The sequence below is a fragment of the Scleropages formosus genome, chromosome 6 (assembly GCF_900964775.1).
Source record: "Scleropages formosus chromosome 6, fSclFor1.1, whole genome shotgun sequence".
Lineage (NCBI taxonomy): Eukaryota > Metazoa > Chordata > Actinopteri > Osteoglossiformes > Osteoglossidae > Scleropages > Scleropages formosus.
This window is the reverse complement of record NC_041811.1, coordinates 36,693,127-36,715,141: the sequence shown is the minus strand read 5'-3', so window position 1 is coordinate 36,715,141 and position 22,015 is coordinate 36,693,127. Positions and strand designations below refer to the sequence as shown.

Here is a 22,015-nt window from a genome sequence, read left to right as displayed (position 1 = left end):
TTTTCTCCAGAGCAACTTACAACTATTTACCCCTTTATACAGCTGGGTAATTTTTACAGGAGCAATTTAGGGTAAGTACCTTGCTCAAGGGCACTACAGCAGAAGGTGGGATTCAAACCTGTAACTTCTGGGGCCAAAGGCAGCAGCTCTGCCCACTACACTGCAAGCTGCCCCAAGTGTGACTGCTGCAGTTGTCAGAGCCGAATTGTTCTCACTCAGACAGCCTCAGCGTGTCTGCTGTGATTGGAGGTGTGTGTGTGTGTGTGTGCGCGTGTGCGCGTGTGCTGATTGGTATTCTACTGCTGTCCACTCCTCTTAATTGCTGTCTCAGTGTGACGCCTTTGCTTCTATGGACTGGGAAAGAGGTGCAGGAGAGGGAAGGAAAGAGAACAGAATGTCTAAAGGAAAAGTAACACATCATTATTATTATTTATTATTATTATTGTTATTATTATTATTATAAATGAGCTGCAGTATTTGCCTGTCGCCCCGAACCCATTTCTCAGCCTGTCCATCAGCGCTGAAAGAACGTGTCATGAAACAGTGATTTTCGTCACAAGCCTCACAGTAGCACCAGCTGGCGCCGCTAAAAACGCGTTCAGTGTGTACTTACTGCATTCGGCGGATTCTTGTCTCTAAAGCAACTTATGGTTATTTACCCACTTTTAAAGCTGGGTCATTTTTACAGGAGCACCTTAGGGTAAGAGTAACCCTAACCTACACTACCAGCTACCCTGGTATACACACACGCACACTCTCTCTCTCTCTCTATATATATACACACACACACACACACACACACACACACACACACACACTCTCCAGCGGTGTCCAGTCCGGTTCACTGCCTGCCTGTCTGTAATGTGGATCGTAACACCAGAGTGGCGCAGCATCACTCTCGCTCTGTGTGTGCGCAGTACAAGGGGTTATGAGCGAGGTGGTGCTCCGGACGTCTGACCCAGTTGCTATAAATAAAGAGCGATGGGGAACATGGGCAAAGTGGCAAATAAAGTGTAAAGTGACACGTTTCTGCACATTTACATCAAAGGGGTTTTTGTCATGAACAACAGTGAGGATCCAGGTGCGCAAACGGTCAAGAATCCGTCACACCTGCGTAGCCGGGCCAGCAGGGGGCGCTACTGGACAGAGCTGCGGCCCTCAGGTTCCAATTCTACCTGTTGCTCTGGGACCCTGAGCAAGGTACTTGCGGTAAAATTTCTCCAGTAAAAATTACCCTGCTGTATACGTGAGTAAATAGTCGTAGGCGTTCTAACGCGGTAAGTGTCTATGGAGGAGAGCACCTGCATGATGAATAAACGTATAACGCAGGTCTAGGGATAAGCAACCATGACCCATGAGGTGCACAGAACATGGCCCGTCTTCGTAAGGTTCTGCCCACAGTAGAGGCTGTGAGGGGATTTCGTGCACCAAGCTATTGGTACCCGGTATGGTACTGGCGTGGTACTGGAGTAACAGGTGAGAAGTACAGCTGCGAGTCCTAGGCAAGAACCTACAGGTGTTCTCCTTCCGGAAAGAACAACATCGGTTCCCATCCCTGTGGTGGGGGGGGGGCGTGGTGATGCAGAGCTCTTCGCCTGATGTTCACACACTTCACGTTCACCTGAGGAGCATGGTAAAGATGTGTACTCGTAAGTCCATTGCCTGTGACATGTGGAACGCTCTGGGAGATGAGCAGCACCTTCTTCACAAAACCCTCCCAAGGTGTCGTCCTCAGATGAAGCTCCCTCGCTGAAGGAGAGTTCCTCACAAACACCGCCGCCGTTCCACATGCCGGTTGCTCTGCTCCGGTGCGCTGTGCTGTTTGCCCCCTTGGCTTGGACTTTTAATTCTTCTTATGAATTCCAGCAAGAGACTATGAGAGAGGATCACAATGAGGTAAAAATGAGGTGAATGTGAGAAATGAACGTCTGAATCGGCCATGAATACTGTTTCCCGCGAGTTCCAGTGCGGCGTAGAGATGAGCTCCTCCATCCTTGTTCTGGGCTTTTCTTTAACGGAAAAACTTGGGGGTGGAGTCACATTGCATTGTGTCGTGGCCCGTCGCTCCGCTGCACCTCCGTCATGCTCTGCCGTGACCCCCCCCCCCCCCGCACCCACCTCACCCCCGCAGAACTCCTCCTCCGTGTGACTCAGCACCGGGAGGGTGGGGGAGTCGCTCTGCTGAGCACATCTCGGCGACTTCCTACTTCATTGTCCCCAAGCGAGACGAGCTCTTTTACACTGAGCTGCAGACTAATGTCCTTGACAGGCTTCTCTTTATGTCCACATTCATGTGTCCATAAATACATATCTCCTTATATTCTTATATCCATCCATCCATCCATCCATCCATCCATTTTCTTGCCCTTGACCTTCTAGGATCAGAAGAGCAGGGAGGCCCAGCCGCCCCTGTCCCCCGCAACTTCCTCCAGATCAACCTGGGGGATCTCCAGCCGTTCCCAGGCCGACTGTGAGATATAATCCCTCCAGCGGGTCCTGGGCCTCGTCCCAGTTGGCCGCGGCTGGTCTACCTCCAAAGGGAGGCGTCCAGGGGGCGTCCTTATCAGATGAGTCCCAGCACCCTGTGGAGAAAACTCATTTTGGCCGCTTGTATCCACGATCTTATTCTTATTCTTTCGGTCATTACACAAAGTTCATGACCATAGGTGAGGGTAGGGATGTAGATCGACCGGTAAATGGAGAGCTTCGCCTTATGGCTCAGCTCCCCCTTCACAACTACAGACCGGTACAGCGACCGCATTACTGCTGCCGCTGCTCCCGGTCTGTGGCCGATCTCACGCTCCCTTCTCCCCTCACTCGTGAACAAGACCCCAAGATACTTAAACTGCTCCACCTGGGGCAAATTCTCTCCCCTTACCCGGAGGGGGCATACCATCCTTTTCCATGAGAGAACCATGGGCTCAGACTTTGAGGTACTGATCCTCATCCCAACCGCTTCACGCTCGGCTGCAAACCGTTCCAGTGCGTGTTGGAGGCAACCATGTGACGGTACCAAAAGGACAACATCATCCGCAAAAAGCAGAGACGTCACCTTCCGACTCCCATGCGGAATGCCCTCCTGACCTCGACTGCGCCTTGATATCCTGTCCATGAAGACCACAAACGGGAGCGGAGACGAGGCACAACCTTGGCGGAGTCCAACGCCTACATTGAACAGGCCTGACTTAAGGCCAAGTATGCGGACACAGCTTTTGCTCCGTATGTACAAGGACCGAATGGCCCGCAGTAGTGGCCCCGGTACCCCATAGTCCCGAAGCACCTCCCGCAGAATTTCCCTGGGAACACGGTCATAGGCCTTCTCCAAGTCCACAAAACACATGTAGACTGGATTAGCTAACTCCCATGCCCCTTCAATGATCTGCGAGAGGGTAAAAAGGTTGTCCACTGTTTCACGGCCAGGACGGAATCCACATTGTTCCTCTCCAATCCGAGGTTCAGCTGTCGGCCGGAGCCTCCTTTCCAGCACCCTGGCATAGACTTTCCCAGGGAGGCTGAGAAGTCTGATACCCCGATAGTTAGCGCACACTCTCCGGTCCCCTTTTATGAAGATAGGGACCACCACCCCAGTTTGCCAATCCAAAGGCACTGCCCCCGAGGTCCATGCAACATTGCAGAGGCGTGTCAATCACGGCAGCCCTGCAACATCCAGGGCCTTAAGCATTTCCGGGCTGATCTCATCCACACCCGGTGCTTTGCCACTGTGGAGCTTTCCAACTACCTCAGTGACTTCCACCAGGGAAATGGACTCCGACGGCCCGAAAGCCTCTGGCCCTGACTCCTCCATATACCTGTATGACCTTGTATCTGTATGCTTAGTGAAGCACAGTCTTACTGTGACTCCATTGTGATCTGGAATCAGTTCAATAACTTCATTAACTGCCTGGACTCAAGTGTCTCACTGATTTTCACACTGAATTTACACCCTTAGCTGATCATCAACAGAAGTCTTTTTGCATCCTCTGTGTCCAAGCAGTGCTTGAAATTCACCACCATACATGTGAAAACGGCATTTTGTATAGGTGTGTGTGTGTGTGTGTGTATACAGAGGCGTGGGTTTTATATGATTATAGAGGATGTTGCTCACATTTCCATCTTATTAATATTTGTTCTCATAGCTCATACTTCTCTCCAAAGCAGCTTACAGTGTTGGGCTATTTACCATTGTTTACCCATTTGTACAACTGGGTAATTTTTACTGGAGCAATTCAGGGTAAGCAGCTTGCTCAAGGGTACTTAGTACAGCTGGAGGTGGGATTTGAACCTGTGCAGCTGAAGGCGGCAGCTGTTCCTTCTATGGTCCCAGGTGCCTCGTTGTTACTTTAACGAGTGCCAATTTTGCCCCCCCCCGTTTTGCCAGATGACTCGCCCCCCTCTCCTTCAGCCTCGCCGCCGCCGCCGCCATCTTCAGCTGGGGGTGTCCAAGGGCAGAACACGCGCGAGTCGCTGTCCAGGGGACAGGGTCTGCTGGAGGCCGTACTGGCCCAAGGGGACCACCTCCTCGCCCAGAAGGGGGCGGTCTTCCCCACCGCCCTGCCCGCCGACCTGCTGCCCTTCCTGCCTAAGGAGCTGGGCGCCAGGGTCCTTCCGCCCGAGGACGAGATCAGGAGGAAGTTGGGACTGCACCGCGGTAACGGGCCACCGGTCACCTCGGCCCCCGTTGAGGACACGACACGGACCCCAGAGCCTCCAACGCCGTCGTCCGTCTCAACGACAGACCCCTCGGGGGCCCCGCACCGCGGTCACGGGCCCTTATTCGCGACGGTTGTCACGACGACCATTGGTACGGACACCGACACAAACTCGCGTGCCTCAGGTGAGCCAGAAAGTCATTGGCCCCCCCCTCCGTCCCATAAATTCACTGGAGCTGTAATGTTGTTTCTGTGTGCTTACACACACACACACACACACACACACACACACACACGCACACGCACACGCACGCATGTGTGTAATCTTGCCTCCTTCCCCACCAGTGGCGCCACGCTGCACGGTCAACTTCACGGACCCCGAGGGTTACATAGACTCGTCGGACGACCCCCCCCTCCCAAATGGCGCCTTCCTGCAGTGCACCTACACCGTGACCGTCTACAGGGGTTACGGGGTGGAGCTACAGGTTAGCCCCTCCCTTTGGCGCCACCCAAGCAAACACGTTTACTGCATGTTTCTTTATCTGTACGCTTGTCCTGCAAGGGTTACATCCTGTGTGTATGTGTGTGTGTGTGTGTGTGTGTGTAACATTTTTTTAAAAAAAAATAGATAAATCATATTTTAGATGTTTGGAGGTGAACATGATTGATCGATTGATTGATTGAATGAATGATTACATGTGATCACAATGAATTAACACTTATAGTGTATTGTGTGATAAAACATTTGACATGACTCACGGGGAGGGGTTGGATTGGGGGGGATTACAAGGGTTTTTTTTTTGTCGCTAAATACAGTTCTGTACCCTGGAAGGAACTACAGGACTCACTCTGACCTCTTGTGGCCACTGGGAGTAGAGAAAGGGTTTGAAAGTTAAGGGCTGTGCCCAGGAATCAGTGGGGTTGGGGGGGTGAGATGCTTCTTGTGTCGAATGATTTCACACATTTTGTTTACTGTGTCACTTCAGATGCTGCAGAATCAGATGTTTTTCGGGTGATCTGATATGATATAATATGATATATTAATATATGGACACTGAGCGCACAGAACAACGATGAGCACAGCAGCCCTTGTGTTCGAGTGGATGGCGGGGGGTCCGAAATCTCTCCACGCTCCTTCGTGTGAACAGGAGAGGTCCTTCGGTTGGACACGTGAGCGACCGCGGGCCATGCCTGCCTCTCTCTCCCCTTGGGTCACAGGTGAAGAACGTGAACCTGTCGGAGGGCGAGCAGCTGTCCATCAGGGGGGTCGACGAGGGCGGGGCTCCGCTCGTCCTGGCCAACGAAACGCTGCTGGTGGAGGGCCAGGTGATTCGCAGCCCAACAAACACCATCTCCGTGTTCTTCCGCTCCTTTCCGGAGGGAGGTTCCGGAAACTTCCAGCTGCACTACCAGAGTGAGTCTCTTTGGGCGGCATCTGCACCTCCTGCTTTTGTTGGACTTTGCAGGTTCGGCACCTTTGGGTCCTGATGGGACGCCCCCCTTTTACGGGTATCGATACAGATGTATTGGGAAGCACGGCTGAGCGGAGGGTAGCACTGGCGCCGCAGCCATCCTGACCTCTCGGTTTGGCCCGATTTCAGCTTAGTGACTAACTGAGTAACTGATTATTTCCTCTGTTAACAATGTGTTTAAAATCACCTGTGTGGGTTTAGGTGTATTGCACCGGAACCCCAGGTGGGGCGGGCGAGCGAGTGGTGTCTCTTACCCCCCACAGCCAGGCTCTTAATTACTAGGCACAATCAATTACCGTTCGCCAGGAAGGGCCTTGGCTCCCCCCAGCCCCCCCCCCCACATACACACGGTACTTATGATTAGATTTGGACTCTTTGGAAGGACCAACCTCCCAGCGATCGCCAGATTAATGTGTTGATGAATCAATTCATCTCCAGCGATGAGATGGAAGTTGGGGAGGACCGTCCTCTGCGGTCGCGTCGTGGTCGGCAGCCCTATCTGTCATCGTCCCCACCCTCGTCACCCCTCCCCGTCGCGTCCCCATTAGCGACCCATCTGCTGCGGTCGCTTCCAAGTGCTGCCACTTAGACCGGACGGCCACTCCGCTCGCTGTCAGTTACGCGCTGCTCTGCGGTCGACCTTTGTGTTCCTGCGAGATGAAGAAAAGAGCGAGGAGCTGTGCCCGCGGTCGCTGTCAAGTGTTCGTTCATGACGTGCCTCCTGCAGTTTTCAGGCTGAGCTGCTCCCTGCCCCGACGGCCCCACTTCGGCGAGGTGTCGGTGCTCGACCTCCACCCCGGAGGCACGGCCCGTTTCCACTGCCACATGGGGTATCACCTGCAGGGGGCGCCGGTGCTCACTTGCATCAATGCCTCCCTGCCCATCTGGAGCTCCCGAGAACCTGCCTGCCGAGGTAAGAGCAACGACTTTGGACCGGGAGGGGGACAGTTGGGAACGTGGCAGGGCGTGCTAGGACTATGGGAGGGATTCGAACCCGTGTTCATCCTGACTCTGGTACTTAGCGCGAGACTCGGGCATGACTGGAAATGTCACCTTCGGCTATTTAAAGTCTTTCTCGCTCTGGGCGTTTTACTGTGGTACGTGCCTGGGGGGGCATCGGGGTCATTTGGCCCGGGCTGCACCGGATCCCGGGGGGGCCTCACCGCAAATAAGCAGGTGTTACAGTGCAGAACAATATGCAAAGGGTTCGAGGCAGAATCCAAAGCTGAATGAAAATACACGCCAAGTATTGTCTGAATAATTTTTTTATATACCATGGTTTGCATTAAAATATTTCTTACCCCTCTTCCAAAGTGCTGGAGCAGCTGGTAGTGAAAGCCTGAAGGTGGTAGGTTCGAATCCCACCTCCAGCTGTAGTACCCTGGAGCAAGGTACTTACCCTCAGTCGCTCTAGTAAAACGACCCTGTTGCATAAACAGGTAAATAACTTTGGAGAAAATGAGCGCGTGTAAAGGAGACGTGGTTGCCGGGCCTTCGTGTGGGTAAAGTGCGCGGTCTTGCTTACCGCGGTTCTATACTCGTAAGTGACAGAGCCAGAGACTGGGTTGAAAGTACAGTTGCCAGAACAGTCTGTGAACCCTTTGGAGTGACCGTGGTTTCACCAGTAATGACTCGTAGAACGTGGTCAGATCGCGATCGCAGTGACGCGATGGAACGCGACTCGTGAACAGATGGAACACAGTTGGTCGAAACGCGTCGTTGTGACTCAGCTGAGTCATTAGTGTCGAAATCCACGTCGTCTCTAAGGGTCCGGCTCACGTTTGCAGACTTTTTTCGAAAGCGACGTCCAGCTTTATATCCCCCCCCCCCCAATAGCTCTCTGCGGGGGATCCGTGAAGAACGCCACAGTAGGGAGAGTGCTGTCGCCCTCACCCCCCTCCAGCGCCAATGGAACCCAAGGTCGCAGCTGCTCCTGGTCCCTGGAGGCTCCTGCTGGCCAGAGGCTGCATCTGCACCTCGAGAGGATGGTCCTCGGACCCACAGACAGGTTGGTCTGTGAACGTCTGTGTGTGTCTCTGCGTGTGTGTGCGCCCCCGCTGACATTTGCACCCCCCAAACGACAGGCTCGTACTGTGGAGTGGGCTGGACGCAGGCTCCGTGGTCCTGTTCGACTCGGGCCGGGGCACCCCCATCCCCTTCGAGGGTGTGATCAGCGAGGGTCCGTCCGTCCGGGTCCAGTTCATCACCGACATTCCCAGCCACACCACCAGCTTCAACATCCGCTACGAGGGTAAGACAAACGTCGGCCTAACGCCACCTGCTGCTCGGCGGTTGAAGATCTGGGCTGGTGCCGTGTGTCACTAAGCAACCTGCTGCTGTAACCACGGCAACCGCGACACTCGAAGGTTATTCCAGGACTCCAAAGATGTGCTTTCAGGTGAACTGGTGACTCTAAGTTGCCCACGGTGTGTGTGAGAGAGAGAGAGAGTGTCGCTCTGGTGTGTGGACAAGTGATTCGCTGTCTGTATGGTACTGTACCGTAGCGTATCCCTCACTGTAGGGTGTCAGTTAAACACCACACAGTGTTCATTGGAAGTGTGTGATAGAGGTAAAGACAAGGTAAACTGTGTAAATGAGCGAAGGTCAATTAGTCTGCCTGCCAGGGAACGGCGCTTCTCCTGACAGTAGCTTCAGATCACTGACCGCGGTACATTTTACCCTGGTGCTGTAAATGTAGCTGCCGAGTATCGAAGCAGAGACCAGTAACACAGTAACTGTCCTCTGCAAACGGTGTAAACAAGGCGACTCCCGTTTCCTCTCCCGACCCGTCGGTCCCAATGAGATCGAAGGATCCGGTGCCGGGTGGTTCTGGATCCCTTTCACACGTTCCCGTTGTAGACACGCGTCTCTCCAACGTCTTTAGGGTCGGTCTTCTTTAAAGACGATCATGGGTGGTTTTAGCGCCGAAGTCCCGTCCGTGTGTGTGTGTGTGTGTGTGTGTGTGTGTGTGTGTGTGTGTGTATTAAACAGAGGCTGTTGGCATTTCAATGTTGAGATTCTAACATTTGTTTCTATGTTATGGGAGATTCTCCAGTTTTTGGAGTTTAAAGAGCTCCACTTAGGGTTATGGTTTAGAGTTTAGGGTTAGGGTCTGGAGGTTAGGGTTAGGGTTTAGGGTTAGACTGATTGACTGCTTTATTAAAAGGGTTTTTAGCTGAGCGCCAGAGGGCTCTTGTGGTCGAACCTCTGTCAGGGGAGCTTCCCGCGGAGAGGTCATGTCGCTGTCAGCGACCTTTCAGGCCGCGGAAGGGTGATCCTGACCACACGGTTCCGAGAGTCTCGGGTCCTTCTAAGCTGGACGTCCTGCTCTACTGATGAGCTGCAGGTGGAGAATGTTGGGACTGATGGATGTTCATAAGCCCTGAAGCACCTTCTCACCCCCAGCCTTCGAGAAGGGCCACTGCTACGAGCCCTACATCCAGAATGGGAACTTCACCACTTCGGACCCCGGGTACGGCGTGGGGACAGTGGTCCAGTTCAGCTGTGATGCGGGCCACTCCCTGGAACAAGGGCCCCCCGTCATCGAGTGCATCAACGCCCGGGACCCCTACTGGAACGACACGGAGCCGCTCTGCAAAGGTAGGAGATCTTTGCTGCAATGCCTCTCCTCATTACCCTGGGACTCCACCGGCAGCCCGAGGACGCTCTCTTGAGGAGTTTCTCTCGCTATCCTCCGGTGTCCTCATCACGCATTTCGTCCTTTGGCTTCCAGTGAAATTTGAGGCTTGTGCAATTGCATTAAAGTCCTTCCGGAACCAACGCTTGTGTCCCAGTCAAACGTCCTTCTCACCGCCTTAGTTCCTGATCCTTCTCGACTGACGTCTCCTAAGTGCAGCTCGACGGGCGTTGACATTGAGGAACAACCGTACACGAGCGCTTCGGCCCACCATACAGAGCAGGAGGTCGTCAGAGCTCAGGGTGTTGGGTCTGTATCTGGTCATTGGGAACCTTGCAGAGCATCTGTAGCCCCGTTGGAGCCCAAGGCTGGATGTGGAACCTTCTCACTCTCCTTGTCCTCCATCCCGCTGCTCACTTTGCACGTTGACCATCAGCACTTGTTCGTAGGTCAGCGGTCAGTGACCATTGAGTCAAAGGGACTCCGTAAGTATCTTTACGATTAAACTGCGAGTTTCCCCTGTGAAGACCTTGTCCGTCAGGTAAAAATGACAGTAAGGACGGTAAGAGTAATAAAGTAACTAGGACCGAGATGGACTCAGTCGGTGGAACAAAACAACAAAACCCACGTTGTACTTATTGTAAACAACGTTAATACTGCTGTATTTTGAAATGTCACTTTTATATTGTTGTCTGAAGAACTCAGGGATACCACTATAATTTCGTTGTGTTGCACAGCAGAACAACGATAATAAAGCCTTCAGTTAAATTCAGTTCAATTCAATACAATTCAAGTATTATAACAAATAATTGATTTAGGAAATGGTTTGTAAATAATAACCAGGACGTTTTGAAGAAACAATGTCAGTTATATTTATTTTGAACTGACCTTTCGCAAGGTTTCAACTATAAATCGCACTTTTTTACATAAAGAGAAATAAAGAAAGACAAATAATTACACACAAATAAAAGTACAGTACTGTGTTTTTTTTCATTGGGGGGGGTGGCCATGGTTTGGATAATTGATGTTCTACTCTATTTATTATTTTTAACTCTGCTTTGGCCAGACTCTCCCCTCCTAAGTGCACTTGATGTCCTGTCTCTGGTCTCCCAGCGCTCTGTGGGGGGGACTTGTCCGGCCCCAGTGGGGTGATCCTGTCTCCCAACTGGCCCGAGTGGTACGGCGAGGGGGAGGACTGCAGCTGGAGGATCCACGTGGGAGAAGATAAGCGTGTTCTCCTGGATGTGCAGCTGTGAGTAACACCCCCCGCCCATCACCATGTGTCACTAAGCAAATTTACAGTGTTTTACTGCGCTAGACATATTGACAGGCCGTCACACACTTTGTGTGAGGGCGTCCAACTTGTCCAACTCTAAGGTGGTCTTGAGGCACTCGGCTCTCTCTGCCCCCCCAGGCTGAACCTGAGCAACAGCGACATGCTGACCATCCTGGACGGGGACGAGGTCACGACCCGTATCCTGGGTCAGTACGTCGGGGGTACGAGCCCCTTCAAACTGTCCTCCTCTTCTCCCGACCTCACCATCACCTTCCACTCGGACCCCGCCGGGCTGGTCTTCGGCAAGGGGGAGGGCTTCATCATCAACTACATGGGTGAGCGGGGCCGGAGCGAGAAAGCGGGGGCAAAGGGGCCTTGTGATATGTGTGTGTGTGTGTGTGTGTGTGTGTGTGTGTGTGTGTGTGTGTGTGAGATGGCCTGGGTACGAGGGACACCCGACAGATCTTGGGGGGGGGGAATAGGAAGAAGGAGGAAATATTCAAAAGTTAATCACGACAATACGCTCCACATGATGATGGTGTTTTTGACCCTCCTGCATGACACCCCCCCCGTCCTCCAGCTCGTACCCTTCCTCACACCGACGCGCTCATCTCGCTCCCTCGTTTTGTCCCCATTCACTCACTTCCAATTTGTCTCGTTGTTCTGTGAGGATCTCCCACACACACACACACACAGGTTTCTGCACATTTGTACCCCACCATACCACCCGGCACATGCGCGCGACACAGCCGGTGGCCCTCGAACCCCGGAAGCGGAGCAGAAGAGTCCAGCGAAGTGCCGGCTACACGTATTCATTTCAGGTTCACGGAGTGATGCTCCCATGACGGCCGATCAATAGAACATGAATAATTGATCGGCCCATCGTCACGTCGACAGCCCCGGGGGACGATGGGAGCGCAGTGAATTAACGGGTCCGTCAAGGAAATCGATGCACCTCGTTAATATGTTCGCTCATAAATCGTGTCGGAAAAGACGGATACTTTTCCCCGTGCCGTTGGTTTTTGGTCGCGTCCCGTTCCTTCCCAAAACGATGGAACAATTCCAGAAGAAAGGCCTTCAGACCGAGCCGTCATGCGTGTCCCGTCCACCGGGACGCTGAACCGGAGGCGACGGTGGGACACATTCGTCCGCTTATTACTGGTCCTTGTGACGTTTCCTCAACTCGTCCCCCGTGTTTCTCCCTCTTCATTTTCCGCTCGAGCATCTTTTATTTTTCCTCACATGATGTTCATGAGCTGAGCAGCGCTGCAAAGTGGCTGCTGCTCATCTATCAGTTAATTATTCATTACATTTAGTCATTTATTCAACACTTTTCTCCGACACAACTTACAGTTATTTGCCCAGCTGGGTAATTTTACCGGAGCAGTTCAGGGTAAATACCTCGCTCAAGGGTACTACAGCTGGATGTGGGGTTCAAACCTGCGACCTCTTGGCTCAAACGCAGCAGTTCCAGCCGCTACGGTACCAGCCGTCCCCGCAAACGCTGGAAACCTACAGAACATTCTAGGTCAAACAGCGCTGTGCTCTATATATTTATTTTTCTAATTATTCATACAGCTTTTTATCCGCATCAAAAGTGTTTCGTCCCCCAACGCTTTCATCCGCTTTTGCCTCCGCGGTGCTGTTCCGATACCAGAGGTGTCCCGAAATGACTCGTGCCCGGACCTGCCCGAGATCCAGAACGGCTGGAAGACCACGTCCCACACGGCGCTGGTGAGGGGGACCCGCATTACCTACCAGTGCGACCCTGGATATGACCTGGTGGGCAGGGAGACCCTCACCTGCCAGCTGGACCTCAGCTGGAGCACCCAGCCCCCCTTCTGTGAAAAGAGTGAGTCCTGCGGAGAGCGTGAGTGTGCTGCTCCACGTGTGCGAGCGTGTGTGAGGTGTGACACCCCGGGCGGGACTTGCGTGGGACGGGGATTCAGACCCCTTGTGTCCTGCGCCCGTTTCCCCAGTCATGTACTGCACGGACCCCGGCCACGTGGAGCACTCGACCCGCTCTCTCTCGGACCCCAAGCTGCTGGTCGGAACCACCATCCAGTACAGCTGCAATCCCGGCTTCGTCCTGCAGGGCAGCGCTATTCTCACTTGCTACGGACGTGAGCCTGGAACCCCGGTGTGGACGTCCCGCTTGCCCCACTGTGTCTGTAAGTGGCTGTAGGAGAGCTAGAAACACACCGTGGGCGAGAGCTTGTGGGCGCGGCGTAGGCAGTAGCCTAGTGGTTTGGACCCAAAGGTTCGCAGGTTCGAATCCCACCCCCAGCTGTAGTACCTTTGGGTAAGCCGCCTACCCGTAATTACCCCGGTAAAAACCTTTGGGTCCAAAGGCAGCGGCTCGAAGCACTTTGCTACTAGGGTGTAGACACTGGGAGTGAGTAGAACGGAGGTGTCCGCACTTGTCTCCGTGTGTATTTTCCTGGGTGCTCAAGTGCACGTTGCCTTCGCTCCGCAATGCAGGAAATGTTCTGAAAATACGATTAACAGACAATAAAGAAGAGAAAGTAACTTTGAAAACTGGAGACGGTCGCTTATTAATATCGGAATGCTTGTATTTGCCTGATAAGTTGTTGCATTAAAAAGTATACGCGCAGCTCACAGGTTTGTGCTGTCGCTTGTTCCGGGGTTTTCCTTCGTTTCCATGTCTAATTGCTCCCCCAGCCGAGGACTCCGTCTCGTGCGAGAACCCCGGGCTCCCTGAGAACGGCTACCAGATCCTGTACAAGCGTCTCTACCTGCCGGGAGAGTCGCTCACCTTCATGTGCTACCAGGGGTACGAGCTCATCGGGGAGATCACCATCAAGTGCATTCTGGGAAATCCGTCCTTCTGGAGCGGCCCCCTCCCGCTGTGCCACGGTACGACCCCCACGAGCACGAGGGCGTCCTCACGGGGTGTTGAAGGGACTCGGTCCGTGATGCGGCACAGAGCTCCCGTGCTCCTCTCCGGCGCCATGCCCCCCCACCCCCCGCCCCGAGCTTGTTGACTCCGCTCCCTCTTCTCTTCACTACGTCTTATAATGATTTGACTGGAGTTATGCTTTCTAATACACATTGTTTTCTTGCAGCAAACCACGACTGCTTTGAAAACCATGCTCTCGAAGGTGGGTCTCTCATCTCCTCATCTTCTCGTCTTCCCCACGAGCCTCAGCCCCTCCTTCTGCTTATGTGGTCCAGTGTAACTCCAGGCCAGAGGGCATGTTATTTTCTTTTATTAGAGGGCCAAATATTTACTCTGGTACCTGTAAAATGTTCTCAAGCTATTCATACCAATTTTACTGCCAGCTGCATGTTTTTTCTACAATTTTACACTTATTTTTACTCACTTTGCTGATTCTTTTCTCTGAAGTGACTTATAGTGTTAAACTACCTGCAATTATTTAACCATTTATACAGCTGCTGGATTGAAGTACCTTGTTGGGATTTGAACCCGTAACCTTCAGATCCAGCAGCTGTAGCCATCACGCTACCAGTGTAATAGGTTCTCTCTCTCTCTCTCTCTCTCTCTCTCTCTCTCTCTCTCTCTCTCTCTCTCTCTCTCTCTCTCTCTCTCTCTCTCTCTCTCTCTCTCTCTCTCTCTCTCTCTCTCTCTCTCTCTCTCCTTCTTTTTCAGTTGCAGAGGCAGCAGCAGACTCCTCCTTCGATGGAGGGAACATGGCTCTCGCCATCTTCATTCTGGTCCTTCTGCTGTCGGTGCTGCTTGGGGGGGCTTATGTCTACGTCACAAGGTCAGCAATAAAAAAATATTGTTTGATTTAATTTTGATTAATCAGTCCGTGAGTTTCTTAATTGCTCAGGAGCTGCGGTAATGACTGGGTAATCACTGGTAAATTGAAGTAACGCGAGCTCTATTATTTATGCCGCAGCCCTGACGGGGATGAGCGGTTAATGCAAGCGAAGAGAACGGATTACTTATGTTGAGCAGAAGAACATTTCTGAAACTTTAGGTGTCTTTTTGTTAAACTGTTCACCATTATAGACATGTAACTGTTTTGAGTGTGTTAAGCTGGTCCTTTGGGAATTTGGTTTGGTCTGTGGTCACAGCAGCCGGGCTGTTCGGCCGTAGGTTCGAATCAGCTCAGTCAGTCTGCGTTAAGATATCCTGTACTTCCCGTGTTTGTGTGACTTTCCTTGGGGTGCTCTGGTTTCCTCCCACAGTCAAAAGATGTCTTTCAGATGGAACCGATGACTCTGATTTGCCCTTAGTTTGTGAGTGAATGAGTGTGTCTGTCTACTATGAGATGGACTGGTGTCTTTGTCCAGCACCCTCTGCTTCCCAGAAAACCTCTGGACCTCCACAATCGCACCTTGGACAAGCAGTTAGTGACAGTGACCGATTCCTGGAATTGTTCGACCACTTAGTTTGATGTGATTTGATCAGTGCAGTTCATCGGGTCATCAGTTCAGTCACGCTTTCTTAGCGTGAACGCCGATATGTGCACAAGTGTCGGACCTCGTTCTGACACCTGAAGTGGACCTCGAGAGGAAAATTGCAGGAAGGGGTACAGAACATTGTGTTCACATGTCACATCTTCCCACCCACGTCCCCTAGGTGCCGCTACCATTCCAACTTGCGCCTGCCCCTGATGTACCCCCACCCCTACAGCCAGATCACCGTGGAGACGGAGTTTGACAATCCTCTCTATGAGACTGGAGGGGTGAGACTCCAAGGAAATGTGTCTGACTGAGTTCTGGGATGTCTGTCTCTGTCATCATCTTCTCTGTGTCTCTTGCTTCTTCTCTGTCTCCTCTCTGCATCTTTTGCTCTCCTGAATCTCGGAAGGGGGGGGCAGAGTGGGGAACACTGGTACCTCAGTGCTCAGGCTGCGAGTTCGGACATGGGTTCGAATTCGGCTCAGTTCTCCCCGTGTTCGTGGTACCCCCCCACCCAGTTAAAATACATATGGAAGAAAGCAGTGGTGGGTGCAGCACTTCCATACCCTCCCTTACCGTGAAAAATATAGGAAGGGACACAAATTTGACTCAACAGCACTCACCTACCCTGTCCAAAATCTGAAGAGGTGTGACATTTTTGTGTCTCAGTTATCTGACATACACATTTATCTGATGTTTTTCTCCAAAGCAAACTTAGAATGTTAAGCTACTTATAATTATTTACCCATTTATGGAGCTGGGTGACTTTACTGGAGTAATTTAGGGTAAGTACCTTGTTTAAGGGGTGTATAACAGAAGAGGGATTTAAACCTGCAACCTTAAGGTCCAAAGGCAGCAGCTATAACCATTATGCTGGCAAGTGCCTCATAGCACAGTATTTTACTTTATGCTTAACAAACTCCTAAAAGTATGAAGGTCTAACTGTGACAGGTGACGCTTCGGATGTACCCGGATCATTAGTGTTAATTGGCTTATTCTGGTTCGTTCAGGCTTCCCTCGAATAGCAAAGGCTCCTTCAATGAGAATTCTGACTTGTGAGCAAATACATCAATGTCTTGATTTATGAGATTAACGTGTTTCTGAAAATTGTCCAACTCCAAAATTCCCGATAGAGGAAGCCAATTTCCCTTTACTGTAAATGGGGGAAATAATAATAATGCGTTCGCAGGCCATCCGAACACCCCAAACCCAAAAACGCCTATGTAATTGTCAACCTTTAATTTTATCATGACATAAAACACTTTGCTATTATCAAACACTTAATCAGGTCATTACTGCGTTTGTCTCTATGAAGTACATCTCTGAAATGAATTATGTCTCACTTACATCCAGTGGACAGCAACAAATAATCAGTAATAAAATTTGTTTAAAAACAAGTGCAGACAACAGTTTATAATAAGCAAGGCAGTTTACTGTAAGTGAAGAGAAGAACTATTGAGAGTAAGTTGTGGTGGGTGGAGAAAGGAGGAGATTTGGCAGTCATTCTTGCACTTTCGCTGCACAAACGCATGGAAACAACGTGAGGGCAACACAGGAAACCAATAGGAAACACACACACACACAGTGGCTGAGGCCACTCGTCCCAAGCGGGCTCGTGGCGAACTGGAGGCTAACCTGGGAACACAGGGTGTAAGGCTGGAGGAGGATGGGACACACCCAGGACGGGACACCAGTCCATTGCAAGGCACCCCAAGCAGGACTCGAACCCCAGGCCCACCAGAGAGCAGGACCTGGCCAAACCCGCTGCACCACTGCCCCCCCCCTAGGAAACAACTGACGATAAAGAGAGCTTCAGGGATGCCTGAGTAATTTGTCCTGGTACATTTGCAAACACACACACACACACACATTTTCAGAACCGCTTGTCCCTTACGGGGTCACGGGGAACCGGAGCCTACCCAGCAACACAGGGCGTAAGGCCAGAGGGGGAAGGGGACACACCCAGGACGGGACGCCAGTCCGCCACAAGGCACCCCAAGCAGGACTCGAACCCCAGGCCCACCAGAGAGCAGGACCTGGCCAAACCCGCTGCACCACTGCCCCCCCCCTAGGAAACAACTGACGATAAAGAGAGCTTCAGGGATGCCTGAGTAATTTGTCCTGGTACATTTGCAAACAGCTTTATATAATGAGTGTCACGCAGTGCATCCACAGTATAACATATTTTTCCTTCTCACACACCCAGGGCAGCGTTGGTGAGAATGACTCTTGCAGAAACACTGCCCCAGACCTTTGGTAGTTTCAGTCTGTGCTGCAAAACACAAAACAGTTTCGTCTCCCCCTGCACAGCTTCGCACAAAGTCCTGTCCATGTGATGCATCCCATAACTTTGGGCACAGTCAAAGTACAAGTAAAGGAAACAATAAGTATGATACACTGTATTTTCTACATTGATGGCAGTGTCTCAATTGGTCAGTGGGTGAATGTCCTGCCATGGGCTGGCGTCACAGTTTTTTATACATTATATATTTTTATTGCTCTTCTCAACTAAGTGAAACCAGGCACTGAACAGCAGAACATCTACAGTACAATGGAACCAAGTGACAATGAAAAGAAGCAAAGCAGATATAAGCGAACAGTGCAGTTTGCTGGGAAAAGGAAAAGCAAAATTTCTTGGGCCGAGGAATTTGGGGTCTAACCCCTGGAGGTCCAAGTACCGGTGGCTGCCGACTCCTCCTGGATGTTTCAGGGAATTTTGGTGGGCCTCTGCAGAGTACTTGTGTAGTTAAGAAGTCCCCTTGGTTTGGGCAACACAGAATTGCGATCAGCACAGACCAAAGTGTCATCTAGTGGTGTGAGGCACCCCGGTGCGGTAGATATCAGTGTCCACTCACGGCCTGGGGGTTTCCAGATGGCTCATGTTACAGATCCGCAAGGGTGCTTTGTGAGGCCTGGGAAATGTCAAGGGTGTGCAGTTAAGTTTGTGCCTATACCACATGGAATTACGGGGAAAAAGTTAAGAGCTGAAGACCTGGTGGCAAGACAGTATACTCATACCTCGTGTAACAGAGTGCAGTTGTGCTTCGAGTTACAAACACCTGACTTACGGATTTTCGAAGATACAAACATTTCCAAGTGGATCTAAAATTTCTCTTGCGGAGTGAAAGCGCCATGCGGTTAGTTCTGCTTCCCACTGCTAGGGGTACATAAAACACGTTGAGATAGAACAGAAACACAAAGTGGCAACGTGCAACTTTTTTTGTAATTTATCTTTGCAAATAAACAGAGGTAAATTTCCCATATAACTCTATTTCGACTGGAAATTCAAATAAACTAGATACTGACAAACATGTTTATGTGATCAATCAGACTGTTCCTCCTGGCCACTTTTGTTACCATGACTTTACCCTGAAGTTTACAGCATTTAAGGCAACACTTTTTACTGCGTTCTCCCCATGAGATCCTCCATTACTGTGCAGCTCAGTGTCCTTCTTTCTGTTCCTTTGTGGAGCCTAATGGAGGAACACGACACGTCTTGCATTTGCAGCTCAAAACACAGAGCTGAATGTGAAGCTGTGCAGATGAGGTTATTTTTTTCAGTCATTTTAACAGTGCGTTTTAAAATTGCTTCGTGTTATTACATGGTTGCAGAATAAACTGGTGACCCCTTCAGGCTGTATCCTGTTCCCATGTTTCCGGTCCTCTACAGAGGGACACTGAGACTGCATTGCACGAGGACCTGATGAAATTGGAATAAGTAAAAGTATAATGGCAAACTTTCCGTTCATTTTAGCTTTATATGGTGTTTTCAGCAGAATCTAGTCTGTGCATAATAGAGGGATCAAGCTGTATGATTACACTTTTACTGATGCAAGGTGGACTTACAAACAATTCTTAGTTACGGACCGACTTACGTTTTTTCATTTAGCTGATGCTTTTCTCCAGAGCCACTTATAATGTTAAGGCGCTTATAACTATTTACCCCTTTTTACAGCTGGGTAATTTTACCGGTGTGATTTAGGGTAAGTACCTTGCTCAGGGTTACTACAGCTGGAGGTGAGGCTCAAACCTATGACCTTTGAGTCCAACAGCAGCAGCTCTAAACACTAGGCTACCAGCTGCCCCTATTGGGCATGTGGACCCAGTTACATTCGTAAGTTGAGGTACAAGTGTAGCACAATTAAAAGTTGCTATAACGGCTTGTGAAAATATATAACCTCCAATCATACACTGGGCTTATGAATTCTGCACAACAGCACATTCACCTGTTATGTGGTCATGCAATCGCACATGTACAGGTCATTGAAGTAAACATGGAATAAAAACTCATGGGAACAATTAAGAAAATTACAGAATATGACAAATTTATTTAACTAGTACTTTATTATTACAAAGCTTTATTATGCTTAGTGCAACACAGCATGGGAGAACAACGTCCTGTCATACTGATAAGGGCCAGCAATCACAACCAGAAATTAACGTGAATCTAAGCACAACTGAATGCAATAATAATAATAATCATCATCATTTCTGTTTATTTGTTCCACTTATCCCATAAAATGGAATGGAATAATTTATATTTAATTTTGATTAGTCAGTTTGTATTTTTTTTTGTAGCGCAAGAACTAAAGTAATGAATGGAAAAGCAGTGATGAATTGAAATAATGAGAGCCGTATTATTTAGTTGCGCAGCGACTCTGGGATGGGCTCCGCACGCAGTTATCAAAAGTGAACAAGTGAGAAACGTACAGTTTTAAGTTACACTGATTTACCCATTTCTACAAGTGAGTAGTTTACAGTATCAGTTCAGGGTAAATACACAGTGGACAAAGGCAGTGTAATTTTTTTCCAGGTGATATGTAAGGGGTGTAGTAATAATAAATTATAGTGACAGTTACGTTGTGGCAAGTAAAGCAGACTTTTAACATCATTTTGTTACTGCAACAGGCATACAGGCGGTTTGAACAACATCCACAGTCCGAAAAAGATAACACAGTTTACACTTGAGAACTATGTGAAATTATTAAATGACACCTGATTTATAAGGTGGTTTGCATGCTGTGTCCGGATTCCTCGTTGCGTAGTTTCGTTTACGTGAATTTCAGTGGGAAAATGCTTTGGGGGAACACCGCATCCTTTATTTGTTTGGGCGGAAGCTCCGAAACACATCGAGTGGAACCGCTAACATCCAACACCATTTTATTTACCGGAGGATATTTACTGAAGGACCTTTAAGCAGGTTTCATCTTTCTGTCTCCCCAAGTGCCTTCTTTCTGTTCCTCTGTCTTCAGGAGACGAGAGAATACGAAGTGTCAATATGAGGAACCTCTCCGCCCTAGAGGACTTTCCCTGACTCAGCCTCTCCCCAGTTGATGTACATACCCCTGACACGTTCGACGCCCTTCTCCCCCGACCCCCCGCAATGCCCGCCTCATGAATCTGTCCGCCAGGCACACATCAGCCCCCCCAGGGCTCCCCAGACACAGACGAAAGAAAAAGAAGGAAAGAGGGAACGAGAGATGGACAGCAGGGAAGCATTGCTCGCTCAGGAGGAGGACCCGCCGCCACGGGCGCGAGACTCGAGAGGTCGCAGGTCACGGAAAGGGGCCTGCGCGTGCGGAGGCTGGAGGGATGGAGGGATGGAGGGATGGAGGGAGGGAGGCCGCGAGTCTTTGCGGGGAGGGCTGGCAGTAAGCGGAGCCGGGGGCCGCCGAAGCCCCGTCCCGCAGCCGCCGTCCCGCGTAGAGACGAGTTCCGCGGGAGGCCGAGGCCGAGGCCCGGGACCCGCGCGGGCCACGCGAGCGCAGCGCACGGGCACGGAGCGCCGCCACACCTCTTGTGTCCGCAGTGCGCTCTTTTACTTTGTTTTATTCAATTCGTTCATTAACTATCGCTGTTATTACTGTTATTACCTCTTTTGTGGCGGAGTGAAAAGGACAAGCTGGCGTGTCCCTTTTTGTCCCATAGAGACACGGGTCGAGAGGATGCTCTGTGACTGTTTATTCCTTCTTCCACCCTCTGCCTGCTGTCATTTGTACAGCTTTGTACTTCTCTTGTTTTTGGTACTCGTACTACATTATCGGTGGTCGATCCTTTATTTCCCCTCTTCAGCGAGTGTAGAAATCCACACCAGATGGATGGATAATTTATTTTGATGTATATGTGCTGTTTTATGCCGAGTAATGTACATTTTCATTCAAAATGAACATGTTACAGATTTCCCTAAATAAATGGTGAAAAGGAAATAAAAAGGACAAAATGTTTTTCAGAATGAGTCCGGCCTGCTGTTTGTCAGCAACAACACGCTGCTGGAGGTCATGTTACACTCTTTTCTGTCAGTTCAGTAAGCAAGTGAGGACTGATGCACAGGAAACGTGTTTCTCCACCTTTATTAAGACGTGTCGTGTATGTACACTAAGTTTTTCTTGCTGGGGGGACGGTCCAGTTCGACATTATTATAGCCGAGTGCTTCACTTAAGTCAACACTCTTCTGAGGTAAAAAAGAAGGGGGGGAAAAAAAAAAACGCGCAGCCCACCGCCACCAGGTGTCCTCCCACATTTCTCAACCCTCAGCGCTTTCGCGTTCCACATCTGCTCTATGGCTCACTGCATGTTTTAAGATAAATGA

General features: G+C 50.5%; 1 protein-coding gene across 1 annotated transcript in view; it reads left to right on the top strand.

Annotated features, from left to right (window-relative positions):
• The window catches only part of sez6l (seizure related 6 homolog (mouse)-like), a 32,676-nt gene extending 11,063 nt beyond the window's left edge, over positions 1–21,613 (top strand). Inside the window, exons 2-17 of the mRNA XM_018745019.2 lie at positions 4,379–4,834; positions 4,995–5,134; positions 5,868–6,063; positions 6,849–7,034; positions 7,958–8,129; positions 8,206–8,372; positions 9,527–9,721; positions 10,872–11,010; positions 11,173–11,369; positions 12,692–12,886; positions 13,014–13,205; positions 13,717–13,911; positions 14,121–14,156; positions 14,666–14,780; positions 15,605–15,710; positions 20,679–21,613. Of these exons, the coding sequence (XP_018600535.2) occupies positions 4,379–4,834; positions 4,995–5,134; positions 5,868–6,063; positions 6,849–7,034; positions 7,958–8,129; positions 8,206–8,372; positions 9,527–9,721; positions 10,872–11,010; positions 11,173–11,369; positions 12,692–12,886; positions 13,014–13,205; positions 13,717–13,911; positions 14,121–14,156; positions 14,666–14,780; positions 15,605–15,710; positions 20,679–20,708 (2,717 nt within the window). The 3' untranslated portion in view covers positions 20,709–21,613. The remainder of the gene's footprint in view (positions 1–4,378; positions 4,835–4,994; positions 5,135–5,867; positions 6,064–6,848; positions 7,035–7,957; positions 8,130–8,205; positions 8,373–9,526; positions 9,722–10,871; positions 11,011–11,172; positions 11,370–12,691; positions 12,887–13,013; positions 13,206–13,716; positions 13,912–14,120; positions 14,157–14,665; positions 14,781–15,604; positions 15,711–20,678) is intronic.
• Positions 21,614–22,015: the final 402 nt, after the last annotated feature.